Source organism: Podarcis liolepis (genome assembly GCF_965112155.1).
Source record: "Podarcis liolepis genome assembly, chromosome: 6".
NCBI classification, from domain to species: Eukaryota; Metazoa; Chordata; class Lepidosauria; order Squamata; family Lacertidae; genus Podarcis; species Podarcis liolepis.
Window position 1 is genome coordinate 95,677,124 of NC_139559.1, and position 25,738 is coordinate 95,702,861.

The following is a 25,738-nucleotide window of genomic DNA, read 5'->3' on the forward strand; positions in this document are numbered from 1 at the left end:
TCATTCCAGTGGGGCTGGGGATCAAGGGACCCTCACTCCTACCTGTTAACGTTAGATAATTTATTGCAATTTTAAAAAGCAGGCGGTCAGTTTCACAACTGTGTTCCCTATGGAATATTTGACTGCTACCAGGTGATTATATTGTCAGTTTGATTGGCCAGAATAAGTCCCTGCTACCAGGGCAGAGAAGAAGTGATGTCTTTGGGCAAGAGAGAGATTACTGAATATTGAGGGATAAGAACACATTCTGCTCTTGATGCCAAGGGAAAGGCGATCTTCCTTGTAGGGCAGGAGCAAAGGAGGACATAAACATTTAAATTGAATTCCTTTCATTGCTTTTTACTAGGAGAAGGATGTTTCTTAGTATATTGACAAGTACAGCTCTTAGAGAGACTTTTCTTCCCTGGGAAACCGAGGAAGGTATGATGTCATTGACTTTTAAGTGGATGTGAGCCTTTATATAGAAACCAAGTAAAACTTGCATTTGCTCTTTATTAATGATAGGTTTTCCCCTTCTTGCTCAAGTGAGATATATAAACATCTGAAACTTAAGACTGTCAACTCACAAAGACAGATGTAGTGGAGACAAATGTTAGTGGGGCCTCCTAGGACAAACAGCTGATGCTGTCCTGACCACTCCTTTATGGCATTCCTCCTACCACTGTAGCAACAGGAAGGAATGATGTAATAAGCAGCCATGTTCATCTCTGTGTGGGAGGAAGGCTCTTAAAATAACAGTAAGTGGGCCCTTTCCTCTAACTTGGTATCAACTTTGATTGTGTCTTCCACTTGACTTGCAAAGGAAGCTGGTTGAGTGCTTAATGTTCCGTCTTACTGAGAAGTAGGCCACAATTTCAAGTCCTGGTCTGTGCTTCTTGACCTGTAGGAAGGCCAGATATTGAGAACCATGATGGTTAAGTTAAATCAAGACTGCTCTAAGTACCTTTCCCATTTTGCAATTTATATATTTCCCAGGCAAGCATGCATATTAATAAGTTGCCATAACAAATAGTATATGTTGCTTTACAGCTAAGCCTTTACACAGTCTAGTTGTATTCTTATTTGTGCAGAACACTTGTCTGTAAACAGACATGATTATGCTGTACAGAAAGACAAGACAGATTCCTGTCTGGCTCTCTGTTCACATGCAAGGATACTAAGCAAGGTCATTTATTTGCAGACTAAAGCTACAATCATGTGGATTCTAGCTTTATTTTACATAGTACCTTTGTTTCTTCCTGCTGGTTCAATGTTTTGTTTTTTCATTGATGTTTGTTTGTTTGTTTCAGTTGAAATTGATTCCAGTGTGTGTGTGCAGGCAGCACTTCTAAGTTCCTGTGAACTATCACCACCATTTTGTTTTGGGGAAATCAAATAGTAGTGATGTCTGCATTGACTTGCATGGGGGAAAGAGAGGCTGCACCCTTGGAAGGTTTTGGGTGGGGAAAACCCACTCTTGCCAAGAGGGTACTTGCCAGGGGGTTGACCAGAAAACTTGCATTTATAGAAAGCCCTTGACCATAGACATCGGTATTAGGGCAGGGCAATGTATCAATATATAATCCAAAATCAGTTTGAATTCCACATCATGGTAAAGGTTTCATAATATGAACATGGAAATATATTGCAAATTACGATGTGTGCATGTGCTGTGTAAAAAAATGTGATGTGGGAAACACCATAAAGCCAGTCACCACTTCTCTTGTGATTCCTGCCTCCCCTGTTGCTCTGTGCAATATAAAATAATAGTTGTAACAATATGTTAAAGGTAAGAAAAATATATCTGTTTTAGACCCCTAAATAGTAGCGGTTGCCAGGACGTTACCCCATTCGCTTCTACATAGTTCCATCCATATTTCAGACATTGTGATATATTGGCATATCACAATGTTTAGCTGATAGAAAACCAGATTACTCAGCCCTAATCAGTTTGTTTTACTGAGTGCTTCCTTTTACATTGTTTGGAGCAGACATGTTTGTAGGGTAGCAATTCACTCTAAACACAACTTCAGCTAATGCTATTCTAGGTTGCATCAACAGAAATATAGTGTCCCAGGGGAAGTAATAGTCCCGCTCTATTCTGCCTTGGTCAGACCACACCTGGAGTAATGTGTCCAGTTCTGGGCCCCACAATTTAAGGATATTGACAGGTTGGAACATGTGCAGAAGAGGGCAACCGAGATGATCAAGGGTCTGGAAACCAAGGCTTACGAAGAATGGTTGAGGAAATTGGGTAGGTTTACCCTGGAAAAGAGGAGACTGAGAGGGAGATATGATAGCCATCTTCAAATATCTAAAAGGCTGTCACATAGAGGATGGAGCAAGCTTGTTTTCTCGTGCTCTGGGGACTTGAACCCAAACTAATGGCTTCAAATTACAAGAAAGGGGAGTCTGACTAGAACTTTCTGACTGTCAGAGCTCTTTGACAGTGATACATGCTCCCATGAGAGGTGGTGGATACTCCTTCCTTGGAGATTTTAAGCAGAGGTTGGATGGCCATCTGTTATGTATGATCTAGTTGAGTTTCCTGCGTTGCAGGGGGTTGGAGTAGATGGCCCTCAGAGTCCCCCCAACTTTACAATCTATGATTTGATTTTATTCTTAAATTACTTTGTGGTTTTTCATAGGAAGCCACCCATGAATGAAATAAATCAATAAATTCTAATGTTGAAGAACTGCCATGCTTCCTAGTCATGAAAGTGGATTAGAATTCTCACCACCCCTAAGCATACTCTGAAATGGGGGGAAGTATATGAGATTCCAGAGTTGGAAGACTTGCCAGTTCCTAGATTGCCTCCCTTCCCCATATGACTAGCTATGAAAAATATGTTTTTCCTGAATCCTTGTGACTTCATTGTGTGCATTGCTGCCCCACCTCTGTTATGAGTCAAAGCAGTTGTGCCTGAATGCCATCTTTGTTACCAGAGTAGATCGTCAGAAATGAATAAGGGGGCGTGTTTCCAATATTCTTCTGTTTTGCAGTCTGTGAGGTTTTCTGTTACCTTGGACACGTGGCAGCTGCTAGTATCATGCTTGTGAATAGAGTCCCTTGTCCTTGGCTGAGTAGCAGCCCTGTAGCTAGTACCCAAGCAGAGTGTGTCTCTGTATTTATCGATCTGAGACACAGCTAGCTTAACCTCATTGCAACTCCCCACCCCAGAAGTATTCATTGCTGGTTGTGAACATCTGAGGAGTCTAGCTAACTAAGCTAAGGCTAAATTCTCAATGCTTTTGCTTATCATTGTTCCTACACGTGCTTTAAAAAAGAATTATTCATATTTAGTATTTCTTGGGCACAAAAGAAAAACAAAAAACCCTGAATCCATTCATGCTATTTTCTTTAAGCGTACAGTGGTGCCTCGCAAGACGAATGCCTCGCAAGACAAAAAACTCGCTAGACGAAAGGGTTTTTGGTTTTTTGAGTTGCTTCGCAAGACGATTTTCCCTATGGGCTTGCTTCGCAAGACGGAAACGTCTTGCAAGTTTGTTTCCTTTTTCTTAACACCGTTAATACAGTTGCGACTTGACTTCGAGGAGCAACTCATAGAACGCGGTGTGGTAGCCTTTCTTGAGGTTTTTAAAGACTTTGGTGATTTTTGAAGCTTTTCCAAAACTTTCCCAATACCGTGCTTCGCAAGACGACAAAAATCGCAAGACGACAAAACTCGCGGAATGAATTAATTTCGTCTTGCGAGGCACCACTGTATTAATACTTTGTTCAAACAGAAGGGGGGGAAGGTTGAGTTGAACTTGGAAACTAAAAGGTAATTGACTGGTGGGTGTTCTAAGCACAATTCTATCAGTTTTGTGATAGGTCGAGTGATCCTGCCTAGAAATGGAGACTGCCTCTATGTTTTGATAATGGGCTAAAACTGAGCAGTCCAGCTGTCTAAGTGCACAACTTTGCAAGTCTCCGCTCGTCCCCTTCTAAATTCTTGGGAGCACAGGGAGATTTGCAAATGTGTATGTGGAGGTTGCTTAAAGTGCTTCTCGAAAGTGTTAATCTTAAAAAACAGAAAAATTTAAGCCCTTGGTACTTACGGAGAAGATGAAGTACATTATACACAACAACAGAGTAAGAGTTATATGCAGAATTTAACCCTGTTCTCCCACCCATCAACACCTGTGACATCTGATGAGTGGGTTTAGGGGAATTGACCTCTAATAATAATAATAATAATAGTAATAATAATTTATATAATTTATTATTTATACCCCGCCCATCTGGCTGAGTTTCCCCAGCCACTCTGGGCGGCTCCCAATCAAGTATTAAAAACAATACAGTGTTTTTAAGGCCAAAGTGAACCCCCGACAGGTCAAGATTGGCCCGCAGGCCAGAGATTCTCCACCTTTAGTTAAGCATGATGTGAATAAGCCTAGGTAAGTCCCGGGTTTGTATGTTTCTCCCCCAGTGTGGCCAGAAGGAAGAGTTTGAAAGCTTCCACTTAACCATAGTTTGTTCTGTTGTCTAAAGCAGGCTTATTTCGAACAAAACATACTTAATGCTAGTGCTAACCACAGTTTATGAGTTCAAGTAATGTAGAAACTGCATCAGAGGAGGACGGGGTTGTATTGGTCCCCAGACTCGCTTACGCTTGTGCCACAAAACCATGGTTTTATCTTTCCTTGAGAAACCTTTCTGTCTTCTGAATATTGGTATAAAGAATGGACATCATAGAATCATAGCTTTGGAAGGAATCCCAAGGGTTGTCTAGTCGAACCCCCTGCAATAACTTAGTTATGCTCAGTTTCACATAAAGGAGTGTGTTTTCCATCTGTGACTCTGGGGAGTTTTCATGTTATGGTAGGGGAGGGTGGAGGAGCTCATGTGCACAGCCACTAACTCTTCATGGTTCACCCTGACAGTGGCAGGTGCTTTTACAGCACACACATTTTTCCCTTCAGCTCCAAGTTACAGAAGAGGCTTTCTTCCTGCTGCTGTCAGCTGTTCAGTTCTTACCCCTGCTGTCTGAGTGTCTTCAACAGCTTACCACTGTGATTCTGCACATTGTCCATTTTGCATGGGCAAGAGTCGATGTCCAGTCTTGTCATCACTTAACATTTTTTTTTTTAATACAGAGATGTAATTAAGAAAAAACAAATCTGCTTGGGTGATCTGGGATGGAAGTAGCTGAACCTCAGAAATGCATCCTTTCCAGACCTCTTGGCTAATAAAAGTAACTCGTTTGCTGACACTGATATAATTAATGCACTAGCTTTTTCTTTTGAGCCTGAAGAAGAGCCAGGAAGTAGAGGAGAAAGTGAGTTTGGTGTGCAGGTGGAAAATAATTCCCTTTTGCAATGAATGATTTATTCCTCTGCCTATTCTGCTAGTTGAATGAGACACTTCCATACACCACCAGATTTAAGGGGTACTTAACCACCCGCTGTTGACTGTCAATCCCATTATCAATAAAATAAGATTCTTTGCATCCATTGTGAAAGCCAAGTGGATGGGATAGCTGAGGCCAGGAGTCTGTCCTTTGCAAAAGACAAAAAATATCACCTGGTTGTTTGCTTGGACTCATCGCCATCAGTAAATAAACTTTTTTGCAACAGAATTGATCTAGGAATATAACTTGAGGCTAAATCTTGGCTCTTCAAGGATAGTTGTCAAGCATGCTGACGTGGTTGTCCACGTGTTGGAAAAAGTGTGTGTTAATACGCATTGCTCAACTATGCTGTGGAAAACATTCCTTCCCATCAAGCAATCTTAACTGTCATCCAAGAATGAATAAGCTTTCATTGTTACAGCCTTTCGGTTCCAGACACGTTTCAATTTGCGGTTTGTTCCCTGCCTTCTAACTGTTGGAAAGCATCACATTTCTTAACGCTTCCAGTTGCTGAAAAGAGGAATGCTTTGCTCACTTGCGTCGCCTCCCACGCCAACAGTCTTGCTTTCTCCTGTTGGCCCTTATCCTCTTTAGTAAGAGTCACATGTGTAGCATGCCGTGTCCTGGGGAAAAGCATTCTGATTTGTGCTAGGCAGTTGTGTGTTGGCTTTCGGTAAGAAGCAACATGATCCTGGGGACAGTTCTTCTTCACTCGAGCAGTTTTGGCAAAGAGAATGCTGAGCAACTGTGCTCCTTTTCCGAGGAGGCTTCTAAACCAACTTTATCTGATTTGAGAGGTATGTTTGGAAAGCAGTAACTGCATGTGACTGTACTTCACCTCCGTAAGAACTGGAGACTTAAGTTGCTCTGGTTCTTGGTATTAACACTGTGTGGGGTTTGATTTTTAGATTCCCGTCGGAATTGCATTTCCCCCCACTGTGATATGCTGTTGTAAGCAGACAGCTGGTTTTTATCTCTAATCTTTTGTGGGAGTTGGATTTCTTCATTGCCTTACTGTAGCTGATGAAAGCAATGCGTGCATGCCCTCTTGCTAACATTATCATTAATGTAGGGGAGCGGTTTAGCGCCTCATTTGTGGAGAGCATGAACATTCCTGAAAGTAATACCTAAAAATCAGCTATAAGAATGCTGCTCTTACGAATGCATTCAAATGGTAGCTTTAAGCGCTTCTATTCCCTCAAATTCTTGATCATGACGCTGCATAGGATTAGAAATGGCTTTTTGTGAGCAGTGTTGCTTCAGACTCTGAAACAAGCAGCAGCAGGGGGCATGCTGCTTCTCCAGCTTCCTTTTGGGCTTTATACCCCTTGCTTTCATGTGTTCTTCTATGGCAGAGCTGAACATGACTAGGCTATAAGAGGCTTGCCGGTGCCGGTTTGCTAGTTCTTGATATTGGGAGCTCTGAATGGGGATTGGCTCTGTGCCTCTTTTCCATCAGTGCTGATGCTTCCTTCCTTCATCCATCACATCTCTTCACTGTTTCTTGCTTCTACCGCCATCAGAGGAATTGAGGTGTTTGCTGAGCAATCTTTCCATTAGGTTAATCTTCAACAAATGTCTTGTTCAACTCGCGAATGAGTTGAGTGTGTCTGCCTTCATGTTCTTACTTGAGGGCGGTGGTTTTCAACCAGTGTGCCATGACACCCTGGGGTGCCTTGAATGATGGTCACGGGTGCCGTGGGCAACACTGGCCTCTGCCCCTCTTTCCTTCCCTCCTGCCTCTGATGCCCTCTCGCATCTCTCCCTCCCAAGGCTTGCACAGCTGTTTGTTGCAGCAGCCCTGGTCACAAGCTGTGCAGGCAAATGGTGCCTTTGGGGCTGGTCAGAGGGTGCTGGTTGCCAGGAGTTGAGGCAGTCTCTGAGTAAGCAAGCAAGTAGGCGAGGGAGCCCAGCTGACCAGTCTGTCAGCCCTTGCTGTTGGGAATGGACAGTCAAGTCCCAGGCCTCTGTGGGGCAGTTTGAGGAAGCATCTCTCTTTGAGGTGGGCAGCTCAGAGACCAGGGGTGGCGGCAGCGGCTGCCCAGAGGACTCCCAAGGAGAGGGGAGAGGAGGCCGAGGGAACACTCCGCATGGGAGGGTGTTCAAAAAAGGGTGAGAGGCTGCCAGCTCTGCAGGCAAGGGGTGACATAACTGGGCTCCTGAGCCCCACGGGGGTGCCACAGAAAGAATGTAGTTGCTCAAGGAAGCCATGGACTCAAAAAGGTTGAAAACCTCTGCTCTAGAGTGTTTTCACTTACATGGCAGTTGAATGTTTTTGCTGTGGTGCCTGATTTAGCCATACAGTTGTACCTTGGTTTTTGAACAGCTTAGTTCTCGAACGTTTTGGCTCCTGAACGCCACAAACCCGGAAGTGAGTGTTCCGGTTTGCGAATTATTTTTGGAAGCTGAACATGCGACTGGGCTTCTGCAGCTTCCAATTGGCTGCAGGAGCTTCCTACAGCCAATCAGAAGCCACGCTTTGGTTTCTGAACATTTTGGAAGTCGAGCGGACTTCTAGAACGGATTCCATTTGACTTCCGAGGTATGATGTACCTGTATATCAAATAGGGCTGCTTGTTTACTTATTTTTATTTTAATTATTTTAGCCCCATCAATGTACATGGGGCTTTAGCATACAGTACAGTATGACAGATCCCTACTTAAAGGATTTGCAATATTTTTATTTTGTTCAAATTGACAAAAGATCAACTGTAGCTATAAGGGGGGGAGGGAATCTGTGTCTAATCTGGTTCAAAGCTGTACTTCCCATTGAACTTGAAATTTAATTTGATGGTTTAAGAGGTTCAGGCCTTAAAGGAAAGGGAAAGCTGAAGCTTGCTTCACCCAGCAAGAAATTTGGGGAGCTTGGCATATCAGTAATGAAACAGTTCTGAGGTTGTGTTTATGGTCTCATCAACCAATGCGTTGGCTTAGATTATTGCCTTTTAAAGTATACAATCACGGAGAGTATTTCTCGAAATATAAATAGCCCCCCCCCATTTCTTCTTGACCTGTTTGAATTAAATCCCTCTCCATATGCTGTAAATGCTTGCTGCTGGCATCCATTTGTCTCCAAAGACAATGGAGTGCACCTCTGGGGGCAAAGCCAATCTGCGGGAGAATCACAGCACTTGCTGGGGCTACAGAGACTGGTAACTCATAACTGTTGCATACTGTGTTGTTTTTGCTGCATTAGCAGCAGCAAAGTCACCTCTCCGGGGTGCATGCCTGGGCAGTATCTATGGAGGTCCTGGGCTGCGTCGCTGATGTGGTCAAAATAAAAGCAGAGCAATACATTTGGCACCAGCTTGGCTGCATGCTGTAAATGACACTTTTGTTACTGCCTTACCTGGACTTGTGGTCATGTGACCTCAGGAGACGTAATAGGTAAGATTGTGGCTACTTTGCCAATTGCCTGAAGCTCTGCTCAGTTAGCTTTTTGGTGCCAGCTTTGTTATTTGGCAAAGGCAGCTTATCCAGCTGGCAAAGAAGGCAAGTGCCCCAGGCAGGGGATTTTAAGTGCTCTTAAGGGTAGCAGAACAGGAGAAATGTGATCCATGGGCCCCACCTCTTATCCATTTCCCTGGGGCTTGTGCACGATAATTTCCTACCAAGTCATGCTTCATATTAGTGAGCAGAGGAGGTGTCCTTTACATTCTTTTGCTTCAAGCACCAAAATCTCTTGCATTACTATTGTTGCTGAGTTACACTTAAAAATATTTGTTTCCATTTGCTGCTCAGGACCAAATTCAGTGTGTCGTTGGATTTTAAATATGGATACTAAACAGACATATTCTTTCTTTTTCCTCAGAGGCTCTGCACCGCCCCTATGGTTGTGACACAGAACCCCAGGCACTGAATGAAGCCATCAGGTGGAGCTCGAAGGAGAACCTCTTAGGAACCACTGAGAGCGACCCCAATCTTTTTGTTGCACTTTATGATTTTGTAGCAAGTGGTGACAACACACTGAGCATCACCAAAGGTAAGCCAAACCATCTTCTGGGGAAGGGATGCACTGCAAAGATGTATGATCTTGTTCTGACTCTGGGGCAGTAGTACAGTGGTGCTCCTATGGAGACTGAGATGTTGCTGTTGCTGTCCAATAAGAGAGAAGAGTCTGTAGCACTAGGAACAATATATAAGGTGGCTTCACTACACTTCTTCTGGCACACTTACAAACCACACGCAAACATGCTCCTGTCTCTCACACCTCTCCCTCTCTGTCCAAGTGCATTTCATAGAATCATAGAATCATAGAGTTGGAAGAGACCACAAGGGCCATCGGGTCCAACCCCCTGCCAAGCAGGAAACACCATCAGAGCACTCCTGACATATGGTTGTCAAGCCTCTACTTAAAGACCTCCAAAGAAGGAGACTCCACCACACTCCTTGGCAGCAAATTCCACTGTCAAACAGCTCTTACTGTCAGGAAGTTCTTCCTAATGTTTAGGGGGAATCTTCTTTCTTGTAGTTTGGAGCCATTGCTCCGTGTCCGCTTCTCTGGGGCAGCAGAAAAAAACCTTTCTCCCCCCTCTATGTGACATCCTTTTATATATTTGAACATGGCTATCATATCACCCCTTAACCTCCTCTTCTCCAGGCTAAACATGCCCAGCTCCCTTAGCCGTTCCTCATAGAGACATTTCTCCCTGTCTCTCGCAGATCACACATACAGAAACAAGCCTCCCCACCCCACAGACCACACATGCATCTGTCTCTCCCTCTCTGCCCAGTGCACTCCTGTCAATTACACACACACAAAGCTTACTTGAACAACCCCACACACAATTCAGAGAAGCCCCTCCATGAACAAAGTAGGTGCCTGCTTCCAGTTCCGTGTGGCCAGCAGACATCGGAGGCGAGTGGGGAAGCCGCCCTGCCTCTCCCATCCACCCTAAACATCCTTGCAAACTAACCAGAGTACAAAATCACCAGCTCTCCTAGCTCAAGCAACTGATTTCCAGAGGGAGGGGAGGAAGGAAGCATAACTGGAAAGCAGTGGTGCCAGACAGAACTAAGGGAGTGCCACTGCCACCTGGTTTCCCCAGTCAAGGCTCCTGTGCCTTCGATAGCTGCATGCAGAAATTAAGAATCCTATATCAGGAAAATAGCTGGGGAGAAAAGCTGACACTCCCTATTTTTGTATTTATTTGTATTTGTAATTTTTAACTTCCATGCTTTGTAATGTTCTATTAAATGCTTAGAAGTGGGTTTTTTTTGGGGGGGGGAATATAAAGAGGTAGGGTTTTCTGGAAATGTAAAGTGGTATAGAAATGATGTAAAAAAAAGAAATCATTTGAGGATTGCTGTGCCTGCAGGAACCACAGATGACCTTCGCATGTGCCAGACTGGTGATCCCCAAATTTCTGCCTTGTGGACATACTTCTTCAAATATCTGCTAAAGTTTGTCCTGAATACTGTTCCCACAACCAGTTATATAATGGACAAATATGTATGAGGTCTTCAAACATGTTTAAACCACAAGGACAGATACGTTTCTTAGTTAGGGTAAAAAAAAAATCGGACAGAAAGGATTAAGCTGCCCAGTCCCCTGAGAAGACCGGAAATTGTTAATAATCTTTTTACTCCTCCCACAGCCGTGCTGGACAGACTCCAGTTTATTTCCTGTCTCTAGCCTGAGCAGGTGGCCTTTCTTGAGTGCTTTGTTCTGTCATTCCTCATTTTTTGGCAGGGCAGATGAAATATTATCAATCCCACTTGACCCACTTGGAATTTTCTCCTCTTGTGCTTCAGGTGAGAAGCTACGCGTACTGGGCTACAACCAGAACGGTGAATGGAGTGAAGTACGGTCCAAGAATGGTCAAGGGTGGGTTCCAAGTAACTACATCACCCCAGTGAACAGCCTGGAGAAGCATTCCTGGTATCATGGGCCAGTGTCACGCAGTGCAGCTGAGTATCTGCTGAGCAGCCTCATTAATGGCAGCTTCCTAGTTCGGGAAAGTGAGAGCAGCCCGGGGCAACTGTCCATCTCACTCAGGTACGAGGGCCGTGTTTACCACTACAGGATCAATACCACCGCGGATGGCAAGGTAAATCCTCAAGGGAAACCCATTCTTTTTATAAAAAAAGTTCCGCCTTCATTGCTGCTTGAAGTAAAGACACCTGGAAACAGCCTGTTGCTGTTGCTTTAAGCGAAAGATTTGCATAGATACATTGCACTGTAATGCCAGACCTTACCCAGCAAGTGCTGTGTTGATGGGCCTCTGCTTGCCCCCTTGCTCCATGTTAGGAACAGCAGACACCATGCAAGGTTCCCGGGAATGTCTGTGTTAAGCCACAGCTCAGCGTTAGGTGTGAACTGAGTCAGTATGTGAATGTTCATGGTTCCTCAGGTCATGCCCTGGAGCACAGAAGGAGCAGGAAACCTTCAGCACATAGGCCTGAATAGGCCCACCACACGTCCCCATTGGGCCTGTGAGGCTGTTTCATCTAGTCCAACTCACCTGCCCTACACCCAACATTATAGATGATGTCATCAAACATGGCTTGGGTGAAAGGGGCTTTATCAGCAGTGCCTGCATTCATCCATGCGCAGCACTTTCCATACTATAGCACATCCTTTCTGCCTAGGCATTTCAAACCATGTCGGCAAAAGCTGGTCACCTGATGCCATTGTGGTGTCAGGTGATGGAGAGGAGGGTGGCACACCTGTCATACTTGTCCCATGGAGGGTGTGTGTGTGGAGATAAGGATCTGGCCACCGGACAGGTCCAGTGCTCCACAAGAGACATGGGTGGCTCTGGGGTCTAAACCACTGAGCCTCTTGGGCTTGCCGATCGGAGGTTCGGCGGTTCGAATCTGCATGATGGTGGTGAGCTCCTGTTGGTCTGTCCCAGCTTCTGCCAGCCTAGCAGTTCGAAAGCACACCAATGCAAGTAGATAAATAGGTACCGCTGCAGCGGGAAGGTAAACAGCATTTCCGTGCGCTCTGGCACTTGTCACAGTGTCTTCTTGCACCAGAAGCAGTTTAGTTCTGCTGGCCACATGATCCAGAATGCTGTCTGTGGACAAACGCCTTACCAGTTCCCCACTCCTGCTCTGGAGGATGCTCAAGCCATGTGTAGATGGGGTAGCCATTGTTGTGTCTGTGGACCTGAAAGTGAGATGAGCGCTGCAACCCCATAGTCGTCTTTGACTGGACGTAACCGTCCAGGGGTCCTTTACCTTTACCTTTTTTACCTCCAAGTGTCTTTGGACCACATCTCCCATTAGCCCCAGCCAACATTGCCAATGGTCAGGAATGATGGGGTTTTTAACACAGCAATATCTGTGTTAGCCACCCCTGCTAAAAGGTAACTGAAGAATTACAGTGCAGTTGGATATGAAGCTGAATGTTGATCTCCTTGTTAACAAATGTGTCCTGCGCTACTATGCTGGGATAAGCACAGTCGAACTTGTTTATATCCCACTCCATTCCAGGAAATAATATAGCCTTGATAAGAGTAGAATGACTCTAATTTATTTCTATAATGTTGTCTCAAGAAGCCATAGCGAAGCTCATTGGGTGGTGGCCTTGGGCCTAACCTCCCTCACAGAGTAGTTGTGAGGATGAAATAGAGGGGAGGAGAACAATGTGCCCCACCTTGAGCTCCTTGGAAGAAAAAGATGGCATATCAATGCAATAAATTTAAAAAAATAGATTTTTTTAAAAAAACACAATTTTATTAATCTAGATTTCCGAGAGAGCCTACAAAAGAGAACCATAAAACAGATCAAAAACATCAGAAACAAAAGCAGTTATTGTAGCAACGGTAAAAATACAAAAAGCTGTAGATATAAAACCAGCTAAAATCCTGGGCAATTTATTTTTAATGTCTAAAACGTGGCTCTCCAGGGAACTCAGTCCAACGGCGGCATATTCTTATTAAAAAAGTCTAAATAGATCTTAGGAAATGAAAAGATTTTTTAGTCTTTGACGTGTTAGTTTGCTGCTTGATTTTATGAATTTTTGCATCATTCTTTCACTTGGTGTGGAAGACAGTGAAATCTGAAGCAAGTGAGAACAAAGACATCAGAGGCTATGTGATTCTGAAGACTTTCCCACCGTATTACTGGAGCAATATATTTGGCAGACTCTTACATTGCATATTTGGACCAGATACTTAAAAGATGCTCTTTATGCTGCAACTTTTAAAAGTACTTTTCCAGGGTCAAATCCTCAGTGTATTGGTTTTTTTAGTAATCCATCTAGACACAGTAGCAGACACCATTGCTTACCAAACTGCCTTTGAATCTTGTATCTGAGAGATTTGCAGTAGAGTGATTTGACTATAACAATCTTACATTAAAACGTTGTTTTAAAGCACATTTTTCTGATCATTCTTAAACGAGAAAATATTTCATAATAGGATTTTTGTGTTTTCTTACCTTCCCATTTTTCTATTTCACGCTTCTGGGGAAACCCAAGTTTTCCTCCCCAGCCCCTTTCTGGACATTCACATCTTCTTCCTTCTTGTCCGGTTCATATCAGCTCTTCATTCCCTCTTTAACAGGTGTATGTGACAGCCGAAAGCCGTTTCAATACTCTGGCAGAGCTAGTTCACCATCACTCGACAGTAGCTGATGGCCTGGTGACAACCTTGCACTACCCAGCACCAAAGTGCAATAAGCCCACAGTCTATGGAGTCTCCCCCATCCATGATAAGTGGGAGATGGAACGGACTGATATCACTATGAAGCACAAACTTGGTGGAGGACAGTATGGAGAAGTGTATGTTGGGGTATGGAAGAAATACAATCTCACAGTTGCTGTGAAAACACTCAAGGTATGTTGCTAAGGAGTTGTATTTATATTTTAAACCTCGTTTGATCGGTTTTTATACTTGTAAGTCACTTATAAACCAGTTTTGGCATCAAGCAGCTGTTGGCATCCGTCTGTCTCAAGAGACAATGGAGTGCCCCTCCAGGGGTGAAATCAAATCGTGTTGTGGTCCAAAGGAAATCAGATCGATACGTTTAGCACCAGCTTAGTTGCAGGAGGTGCCAGAAGGAGACATACAAGGCACCATCCAACCGCTTAGAGAGACCACTCCGGATTTGTGTAGGGTCCTTAGCCTTTTCTTCTCCCAGAGATACCTTGCAAGACAACGGATGTTTAGGCTCAGAGTTTTCCTTCTCCTAGATGGGCTACCTTCCCAGGTTGACGAGCACCATTGGCCCATCACCTCTCTCGACAGCATGTGCAGAAACCACCCTTTTGACTGCCAGACCCACTCTTGATCTCATTCACTCAATCTGACAGAGCCTGTTTTTGTATACAGGTGAAGTCCCTAACCCACCGAGGGTTTGGGACACATGGGCTACCCTCATCTGGTTTAGTGACTAGTCAAAGCTGTTCCTGGGGTGCGTCCCGTTGTTGCATGCTGAAAGCTTCTTGGAGCCACAGTTGAGCTGAATGCAGGGTGGAGACCAAAGGTGCATAAACTTCCCTACGTGTTCCCCACCAGAGGTCCTGCCCATCTCCTAACACCCCATACTCACCTGCATCATGCAGTATATTAAATAAATAGAGAGATGGTGTTATTTGCAGGTCTGCCTGCACCCACATGAGATCACCTATAGAGGCCCGGGACTCACAGTTGGTGGGTACGAGAAAGGGCCTTCTCAGTGGTGGTGCTATCATGAAACTCCCTTCCATGGTAAATATATTTGCTTCCTAGTTAAACAAACTGTAAGATATTAGCTGTTTACACCTGCTTTTAGCGGATTAATTTCAGGCTGGTCTAGGCTTTCAGGTATAATTTAATCAGATTAATATTTTTGGTTAGGGTTTGCTTTCTGTTTTACTGCTGGTTTTTAGATTGAATTGTTGTATTTTTGAATCTGTGTGGTCTTTTTAATTTGTTTTGTGATGTTTTGTACAAATACCTGCATTACTAATCCTACCTCGCTTTGTGTGACAAGTTAGCAAACATTTTCAGTAACTTGAATCATTCTTTTAAGTTGCATTCCCTTTTAATTGTGGTTTACTCTTCTACAGTTGTGTTCCTTTTTTTGGCAAATGCCATTGAAGTCTATTCCATAATTTCTATTTAGATTAATTGCAGCTGTTTTCACTTTCAGGAAGATACAATGGAAGTGGAGGAATTCTTGAAAGAAGCTTCTGTTATGAAGGAAATCAAGCATCCAAATTTGGTGCAATTATTAGGTAAATGCATTAATATGACCATACAGTAATGTGTTTTGCTTCCCGTTTTAATTCATTCACAGTAATACTGTTGTGCTAAACAAACCCGCCCTTCAAGAACAGCTGGAGTAGGCCTTCCAAATTATGTTTACTTTGGCAAGTTTGAACAAAGCTCTAAGTGTGTCAAACCTACATTTTGTAAGATTGTACCTGTCTTACCCATTGGGTATAACTACCCTGTCTCTGGACTGCTGTACACTGGACATAATATTGCCATTCTGGCTATGCACCTAAAGCAAAAAACACATGGGTCCAAACATTGTAGTTGTATTTTATGTGAGCTAATAGGGGTAGGGGGAGAATGGAGCAACTTGGTGCCCCCCCCTTTTTTTTTTTACTTCCTGAGAACATTTAAATGTTTCCAGTGGAAAAATTGGAAACCTGGAAGGGCACTAGAAAAAAATCATGTGCCTTATTTTCTTTTCTGGAACGAGTGAAATGCTTTGTAGTGCAAAGCTCTACACATTTTGAGTGAGTGAGATGACTTTTTTTTACGTTAGGCAATTTTCAGAATTACTGTTAGGCTGTTTCAGAGGAAGCAGAATCCACACTGAAAAGGCGCAAGTGAAATAGGATTGGGAGTTTGACAGTCCCTTGCCCCACTTTATTGTTGTTTGGTTTTGGTTTTTGTAGAGTCTAGTGACTGCTGCTACATAATCTGAATTCTTCGCATGTTCTGATCCATTAAGTTCTACACTTCCAGTTTTGTATGTTGATATTTCTCACAGTTCTTGTGATTTACATTGCCATAGTAAGGCAAAATGCAGAAATGTTGGGAATGCAAAGAACTTCAACGATCAGTACTGCACCCCTTATGAAACAGATGCTTGTGTGGTAGGGCTTGTATATCACATTCCGCTTCTGGGCCAAGGAATTTTGTCTCCACTGAGACACAATGATCCATTCTAGAGCTAAGTTTTTAAATGGCTTCTATAGTTGTGCAAAGTACTCTATAGTCTTGTTTACCATAGAATAACTGGAGAGATCACGATTGTTCCCACTTTATATAAGGATAATTGGGGCGAGGTTACAGTGATGCATTCATGGTCTCAGACAACCAGTGATCATCCATCCTAAGACCTTGGAATTGTGTATAGTTCCTTGCAGGGTGAAGTGTCAAACTAAATGGATACCAGGTGGTGGCAATATGGGCAACTGAAGTTCTTTGAACAATGAAAATGGTCAGATCCGTACTTCACCTAGCCCAATATTGTCTCTTCTGACTTCAGTGAATCTCCAGGGTCTTGGGCAGAGGTTTTCCCCAGTGCTCCATGTAGCGTGAGATGTTGAGGATTGAACTTGGAACATGTGCTCTGTCACTGGCCTATGTCTTTATTGAATCCCTTCCTCTCCAGCTCAGTTTCAGAGTTTTTACTGTTAGGGTGAATGCGATAGCTGGTTCTGCATACTAGCTTACTGCACAGGAATGGGTTCACTGTGTCCCCAGTTCAAATGGTGTTTATCTTCATCTAGGTCCTTAGCTGCTGAGATAAAGTTTAGTTAGTTTTTGAGTTGGAGATCATTTTTATTCCATTAGCAATAGAGAAGTTGCATTTTAATGTGTCTGTGGGATTTAGTGGATCATGCTAGATGTGACCTTGTTGCAACCAGTTGTGGCGACTTCTTTGTGGACGAAAATGGCAGGACATTCCTGCAGCGGAAGGAAAGAAGGAAGGAAGGAAGGAAGGAAGGAAGGAAGGAAGGAAGGACAAAGCCTGTTTGTCTATTTGTTTGTTTTCTGCTTTACTGCAGTCCCAATTCTGAACCAGAGGCACTGCATAGTCACTGCATAGGAACAGCTGTCAGCGTAATATCCATACCCTGAGTGAGGAAGCTTTTAATTCTGGAAAAATCCTCTGTCAAGCTTAGTGCCACTTTAACCATGTTTCTTTTTATTTCCTTGGCTGATTATTTCCTTGTTCTGTTTATCCAAATCCTATTGTGTGGAAATCCTTCCCTATGACACTGTGGAAATAGGAAAATCAGTGCTTACCTTGGAAACTTGAACATAACCACACACACCCCACACACCTTATCTTAATACTACCTGCTGTTCCAGCATTTTGGGGACTCTCTGCTTCAGTCGCGTTAGAAGATTGTGCCTACAGTAAGAGATAAACCTTACCAGACTCTACCATCCTCCTGCCAGGTGTGTGTACTCTGGAACCTCCGTTTTATATAGTGACAGAATACATGCCGTATGGGAATCTGCTGGATTACTTGCGGGAGTGCAATCGGGAGGAAGTAACTGCTGTTGTCCTGCTGTATATGGCTACCCAGATATCCTCTGCCATGGAATACCTGGAGAAGAAAAACTTCATCCACAGGTTAGCAGAATGTCTTGACTTCTGTAAAAGGAGGGTGAGAGTGTGGGTCTGGGTGACCTTCCATGAGGAACTTGGATAAGATCTGATTATATGCTATTAAGGAGAACTCTTGCAAGTCCTGCTCATGAGGCAGTTGCCTCCTTAACAGAATAGCTTTGTGCCAGCTATTCTCTCTAGACAGAGCTTAATATATTTCAGGTTTTCTAAACAATCCTGAGCTTCTAGCTTTCATGTGAGGGGAAACATAGCAAGTTTCCTCTGAGAAAAAAAGTTTAAAATGTTAAATATCTCGATTAAATATTTGAAGGCTCAGACAAGTTAGGAGAACACTTTGGGCAGCAGCGGTGAATAATTTGTTACCTACGCAGCTCAGTGTCTCTCCTGTGATCATACCATCTCCCCCCCCAAAAAAAAGAATTCTTCACGTCCCATTTTCTCCACTCCTGTATCTTTCGTCACTTAAGTCCTTGCATGGAAATGTAAATCCTGGTATGGCAGGACACTAGAGTAAAATCAAGGAAATTTACTGTAGTACTCATATTTTCTTGTTGTGTTTCAGTTTTGCCTCTCCTATGAATTGCATATGCTTTTCTCCAATAGCTGTATCTCATCTGTTCTTGCTTTGGTGTTTTAAGATTCCCATGAGTCCCTCAGAGAATAGTGACTACAGTTTGTATTCTGAAAGGGCCTTTGTTTGGGGTACATTCTTCTATTGCAGTAGACTGTCGTCTGTCATCCAAATTGCTGCCTTGTTTGGCATGTTCAAGAGGCATGAATTTGGAAACTAAGCCTCTTTAGACCAGAATCAAATAGTATTCAAGTACCTTTCTATTTCCCTGTTCTCTGATTTGAATTTCAAAGCTTCACATAAGATGATTGCTCAGCATGATAGCATAGTAAGATTTACTGCGCTCAGCGGAGACTGTCACTGGCTGTTTAGTAGCAACCAGAAGCTGATTTACTGTAGCCCATTTTCATGCTTGCAGTGTACTTAATTAAAAGTGTTCCATGTCAAAGGAGGGAGTGCCATTTATCTTGGCAGAAGCTTTGGCCTTGTTGCAAAGAGTACAACTTGGTTACACTGCTTCAGGCCTTTGCTCTAAAGAAGTGAAATGTTGTTGTTTAGTCATTTAGTTGTGTCCAACTCTTCGTGACCCCATGGACCAGAGCACACCAGGCACTCCTGCCTTCCACTGCCTCCCACAGTTTGGTCAAACTCATGTTGGTAGCTTCGAGAACACTGTCCCACCATCTCATCCTCTGTCGTCCCCTTCTCCTTGTGCCCTCCATCTTTCCCAACATCAGGGTCTTTTCCAGGGAGCCTTCTCTTCTCATGAGGTGGCCAAAGTATTGGAGCCTCAGCTTCAGGATCTGTCCTTCCAAAGAAGTGGAATAATGAGGCACAAATACAGACTTTGCACAGCTCACATTCTTTACCACCTGTCCCCAGCTGTGGATTCTGCACTCAAAATAAACTATGCAAATTTATAGCATGCAATTTGCACAGCATCCTTGCCTTCATTTTGATTGCTTGAGAGACCACAGTGAATATGTTAGCGATGCATCCCTGGGTGTTATAAAACATGGAGGCCAACAGAGAACAAGCATGCCAGGCACCAAAGCTGTACCTTTCAAACGCTGAAGCGTTGATCAAGCTCCACATGTTAGTAAGCAGACCTCTAGAACCACAAAGGCTAAATATGTTCCTGTGCACCCAGTGGCAACCAGTTTTGAGCTGTAAAATCATATTCACTTATCTGTGCCAGAAGGTTTAGGGTGAATCTTGATGGCACCAGAGGTCGTCATTCTGCAGTGTCTTTGTTTACACAGGGATCTAGCAGCTCGCAATTGTCTGGTTGGAGAAAACCACGTGGTGAAAGTGGCTGACTTTGGATTAAGCAGACTGATGACTGGAGACACTTACACAGCTCACGCTGGAGCAAAGTTTCCTATCAAATGGACAGCCCCAGAGAGTCTGGCCTACAACACATTCTCAATCAAATCAGATGTTTGGGGTAAGAAGGGAGAACATTGCTCTTATGCATGGAGTTCCTGTGTACATTTAAATGTGGGCTGCTCTGGTATTCTTAGAATGAGCTCTAATCTAATACAGCTAGAAATGTATTTTGCCTGAAACCTCATAGTCAGGTTGTAGAGAACTGTTGACACCACCTAAAGGTAAGACCTTTTCGCTTATGGAGCACAAGCCAGTGGGGTAGCTGGGGCTGTCACAAAGAACATTGTAACATTGAAGTACCTCTTATCTCTTCAAAATCATAAACATAATTTTTCTTATGGGTGGGAAACCTTTCTACCACATTTTGATTAAAATCTGTCTGCCGGTGGGTAGTTAAAATTACTTCGTGGCTGTCCCTGCAATATAACCTGAAGTTGAGGCTTAAGAACCTACAGTGGTACCTCTGGATGCGAACGGGATCTGTTCCGGAGCCCTGTTTGCGGCCTGAAGTGAACGCAACCCTCGTGTGTGCGGGTCACGATTAGCCGCTTCTGTGCATGCGCGTGGCATCATTTTGACCGTCTGCGCATGCGCGAGGGGGCGAAACCTGGAAGTAATGTGTTCTGTTACTTCCGGGTCGCAGCAGAGCATAACCTGAAAGCGCTCAACCTGAAGCAACTTCAACCCGAGGTATGACTGTACTCTGATTAATTTAGATTGCCACATCAAAGAACAACATCCCCAAATCCTACGAACTTTGCTCGGCGTGCAGTTTCCCTCTACTTTATAAGTAGTAGTTCTAAAGAAGCTGCTTTCTGCCACAGTTTAGGAAACACTGGTTAATGGTCATGAACTGTCCTTCCTTGGAGGTATTTAAGCAGAGGCTGGATGGCCATCTGTCATGGATGCTTTAGTTGAGATTCCAGCATTGCAGGGGGTTGGACAAGATGACCCTTGGGATCTCTTCCAACTCTACAATTCTGTGATTCTATGAAATGAGAGGAATATCAGGTTAAAAATGACTTTGTTTAACTTGCAGCCTTTGGAGTCTTGTTGTGGGAGATTGCCACCTATGGAATGTCACCTTACCCTGGCATTGACCTCTCTCAGGTTTATGATCTGCTGGAGAAAGGCTACCGGATGGAACAACCTGAAGGTTGCCCCCCAAAAGTCTACGAACTCATGAGAGCATGTGAGTATTGCGTTCTCGTCTTTACCTTTAGTAACAAAACATAGATTGGAGACATCGTGAGAACATGCAGGAGGACGGGCCGTCCTGCCGACGTGCCATAACAGACAGGTTGCATATAGAGCTGGGAGTAAGTCTGTTAGCATGCAACCAGTCTCTTGTCCACAGTGCAAGAGAATCGTTACCAGCTGACATCTGATGTAAAAAATCAACAGAAGCAAAAGACGGGTCCATTGACACAAACTTTCGCCTAGGGGTTTGTGCAGACTCCATGTCACTTAATACAACAGCATCAGTGTTGTTTGAAATAGAATCTAGGGGATTTCCATTAATTTATTTGTCTCATGGTGACACAGGGCAAAACTCTTGAAAAAAACAATTCTGACAAAAACCATGGGGTTTGGATCCAAAGTTGCTTGCGTAAAAGGCCATAGAAGCGGAGAGCCCTCCTTCTCTGCAACTTCCTGAGCCCTCCAAAAAGCGTCTCTGGAGAACTGGGAGACCCTTCGCAGTAAGGACTGTAGTAGGGTGGGAGGAATTGCCAAAAAAACCACCAGGCATTCCTCAATATTCCTCAAACAACAAATGAAATTTCTTTGTAACCAAGCATGTAGACCTCTGTATATTTTTCAACTTGCAGAACACCAAGACTCTGGCGACTGCTCTAAATTCCGAGGCACCAGTTACTTGCCTTTTAGCTGTACAGTACTGTGTCCAGGGACACGGGTGGTGCTGTGGGTTAAACCACTGAGCCTAGGGCTTGCCGATTGGAAGGTCAGCGGTTCGAATCCCCACGACGGGGTGAGCTCCCATTGCTCTGCCCCAGCTCCTGCCAACCTAGCAGTTCAAAAGCAGTTCAAAAGCAGGCAGTGCAAGTAGATGAATACCTTCCTCCTGCAGGAAGGTAAACGGCATTTCCGTGCGCTGCTCTGGTTCACCAGAAGCGGCTTAGTCATGCTGGCCACATGACCCGGAAGCTGTACACCGCCTCCCTCGACTAGTAAAGCAAGATGAGCGCCGCAACCCCAGAGTCATCCACAACTGGACCTAATGGTCAGGGGTCCCTTTACCTTACTGTGTCCAGCAGGGTGCAGTATTATGTCTGGTATTACTTACCAAGCAGGAGACAACATTTCAGAAGCAAATGGAAAGGCTGTTTGATGCTGATATGATTAAGACGTTAGGTCAAGCAAGTAATAGGGAGGTTGGAGCCTGTTTTGATCAAATATTCTTCCATTGTCAAGAGATGTCGAATTCAGGGTGGTTTGTCACTTTTTAACAAATGCAATCCAGTTTTCATAATACCAATAACGGATTACCGTATTTTTTGCCCTATAGGACGCATTTTCCCCCCTCCAAAAATGAAGGGGAAATGTGTGTGCGTCCTATGGGGCGAATGCAGGCTTTCGCTGAAGCCTGGAGAGCGAGAGGGGTCGGTGTGCACCGACTCCTCTCGCTCTCCAGGCTTCAGGAAGCTCTGCGCAACCCTCGGGAGACTGGCTCCGAGGGTTGCGCAGAGCTGCCTGCAGTCGGCTCAGCGCAGCTCTGTGCGGCCACCGGGAGCCGGGCGCGAAGTCCCGCCCCGCTCCGGATGGCAGCGCAGAGCTGCCTGCAGTCCCGGGATCAGTGCACTTCTCCCCATCGCCAGCCCCACAAGCTCGGGGGACAGCGGGGAGGCAGAGCGTGCCTTCCCACTGTTCCCCGACCTGGTTCTTCCAGCCCCGCACCTGGGGGGGAAATATTTTTTTTTTCTTTATTTCCCCCCCAAAAAACTAGGTGCGTCCTATGGGCCAGAGCGTCCTATGGGGCGCAAAATATGGTAGGATTCAGAGGTTTAGGGCTTGCAGAAGTCACCAAACATAGGATCGTAAAATCCTGTATTATAGAACATTGTTTCATTTGCATGTCTGCTAAACCATAGTTTATTGCGACATAGTAAACCTTGGGATATGGCCAGGAGGAGGAGTTCAGAAGTTTTTCCTTCTGCTCTTGCTTGCCATGTTGCCAAGACATAGAGCTTTTTTCTGCTTCTCTCATGCTTTAGGCTGGAAATGGAATCCCCTAGACAGGCCTTCATTTGCTGAGACTCATCAAGCCTTTGAAACCATGTTCCACGATTCTAGCATCAATGAAGGTGAGAATCCTTTTTCCTTATCTTTCAACTTTCTACAAATGTTTACTTCTAAAACACATGATGTTTTCCCTCACCTTTCTAGCAGTTGAGAACTTATGGGGCCATTTCTTCAAATTGACCTCTGGATTTTTACTGGACAATGTATTCTTAATCTGTGGTTTGGTGCTGTGAGGATGAGCAGCTGTAAGCCTCAGGATCACACCTCTGTGTGCGTGAGGGGAGAAGCTTTAAAACATATCACATTTGTGAAGAAATCATTTTCCTGTTAACAGCTGAATATGGGAAACACTGGTTTATTTAAACTGCTTAGTTCATAAACCAGAATATTAAGTTACAGTCCTGATGCTGGTTTGATAGAACTATAATTCAAATAAGCCAGTTTCCTGTAATGTGGAAACAGCCCATTTATTCACAGCCAGAAATGGAAAATTTAAAAACTTCATCCTTCATGCATAAAGAAGAGGAAAGCGCACACACAGCAACTCATTCTTTTAACACAAAATCACGGTTTATGATTAAATCTGCTGGGCCAAAGTAAAAAAAAATCTTGGGGTTGGAATTCGGTGAAAGGAAGAGTTGTGCCACAAATAAGCACTTTTCTGTTTCTTGTGTATCATGACTTTCTGAAAAATTCAATTTCCTGGTGGCTTCAACCTAGCTTTTCTATCTAAACTTCTGGTATTCATGTTTGCAGAGATGTGTTTAAACATGTAGCCCGAAGCTGTGAACAGCTCCACTTTAAGAGCCCAAATGGATGTGACATGTGATAAGATCTCCTTTTGTATTTAGTTTTGCTTAAGATGAGTCATAAGCAGGGAGCTAAAATTGAACCTGCTCAAATTGCTATTACACATGGATGGAGGAAAAGAAAGGTACATGATATGTGCAGGGAACTCCGCAGGAGGAAATGCAGTTTCCACTGGTCCTGCACCTCTATTTTGTGCTTCTGCAAACCTCTCCATCCCCCTAGCCCCTAGACTCCTGTGCACAGTGCACACCCAGGGGAAGGGGGAATCCCCTTGCATTAGTGCTGATCCTTGTGCCAGCACAAAAATTGAGTTGAATACTGCCATTCATTGAGTAGCTCCTCAGTTTTCCCCTGCAGAGCATGCACTGAGTTCGGGCAAAAGAGTCCCAGCAGGCTTGGGCCACCACTCTGGGTGAACTGACCATGGTTTTGTAGAAAACCCAGAAGCAACACTGGAAGGAAGCTTGAGGTTACTTGTACTGCTTCTTCCCACACTTCTGAGTCCTGTGCATGTATCTCTGGGGTGATGCAGGTTTTCTTTTATGTGTATCAAGCTAGAGGGAATATTCATATCTCTTCTTACCTTCCCTGCGTTGCACGGGACGACCCAGAGTAGTCCACACTTTTTTCCACTGCTGCTTCCATCCTCTGTTCATTCTCTCTTCTGATTTCTGTGTACCAGGCAAGATAGAAAACTTGAGTAATAGGCACTGTTTGCTTCTTGGTGAAAGCTTACCTCTTGTTTCCTACAACAGTCTATGTTGCTGTTGTGGCATTTTGAGACCCTTAGAACTGACCCCTCTCTATACTTGAATTCAATCTCTTCCTAGAATCTCTCAGTGATCTTTCTTTTTCCCTTGTCCAGTGCCTCTCGTTAGCACCCAGGTCTGCTTTCCTCTTCCTTTGCTGCTCTCTGTTCCAACTATTCCCCTGACGTTTCTTACAGAAGTGGCAGAAGAGCTTGGAAGGGCAGCATCTTCTTCATCCATAGTTCCATATTTGCCTCGTTTGCCCATGCTTCCTTCCAAGACCAGGACCTTGAAAAAACAGGCTGAAAACAAAGAGAACATCGAAGGAGTTCAGGACGTTGTAGAGCATTCTGCTTCCAGCTCTGCACCAGGTATGCTTGGTAAGCAAAAAGCTTTGAGTGCTGTGACTTCATAAGTGATTATTCTAATATTCAGACTTGGGCTCCTGTAGGGCAGTGTCTCGAAGAAAGGCCTAGCCTTGGGCTGGAGGTACTTTGCTCTTCTTCTCAGAATCAGTTCTTTCTTCTGCCTTTGTGGTAGAAGGAAACAGATTTGTAGCTTTCTACAGGAGTGGCTGGTTTGAGCCAGCTTCATAGCTGTGTCTTCCGCCCCCCCAAATAATCCATACCAGAGTGAGCAAAATGGGTAAACGTTCAGTCGACACTCCATGGCTGCAGTCCCTTAAATTTGTCAGAAAAGATACGTGGGATTAGCACGGGCAAAATAGGATGCAGGTCATTGCAAGCTAACTTTGCAGCGTGAACTGCAAATGTAATGCAGGAAGAAGTTATTCCTTTTCCTACATAACAAAATTGAAAAGGCTGTAACACTCCGTTTTGAAAACTTTCTCCAAATGAGGGCAACTAAGAATAAGTCACTTTGTAGGTATAGCTGTAATTCATTACTAAATATAAGGGTTTTAGCAGCATAAATGTGTAAAGCTGTCTTCTTTATAGAGCCTACCACAAAAGAGGTGAAATGAATGTTTCTCAGTACACACAGCTAGGAAGTGCTGACCTAAGAAACGGATTCCAAGAAAGAACTATGCGAAAAGGGACTGATTCTGCTCCATAGATGTCTTGGATTGTCTGAGA

The 25,738-nt window shown here is 44.1% G+C and overlaps 1 protein-coding gene across 2 annotated transcripts in view; it reads left to right on the forward strand.

The window, feature by feature from the left end:
* Nucleotides 1–25,738, forward strand: part of ABL2 (ABL proto-oncogene 2, non-receptor tyrosine kinase) — a gene marked incomplete at its 5' end in the record, with an annotated part of 55,749 nt that overhangs the window by 19,376 nt on the left and 10,635 nt on the right. The window contains 9 exons of one of the 2 annotated variants that reach the window (XM_083507053.1): nt 9,145–9,315; nt 11,088–11,383; nt 13,847–14,119; nt 15,417–15,501; nt 17,690–17,867; nt 19,698–19,882; nt 20,864–21,016; nt 23,058–23,147; nt 24,761–25,024. In XM_083507053.1, coding sequence (XP_083363179.1) covers nt 9,145–9,315; nt 11,088–11,383; nt 13,847–14,119; nt 15,417–15,501; nt 17,690–17,867; nt 19,698–19,882; nt 20,864–21,016; nt 23,058–23,147; nt 24,761–25,024 — 1,695 coding nt within the window. The remainder of the gene's footprint in view (nt 1–9,144; nt 9,316–11,087; nt 11,384–13,846; nt 14,120–15,416; nt 15,502–17,689; nt 17,868–19,697; nt 19,883–20,863; nt 21,017–23,057; nt 23,148–24,760; nt 25,025–25,738) is intronic. The other variant, XM_083507054.1, reaches the window with a different exon arrangement.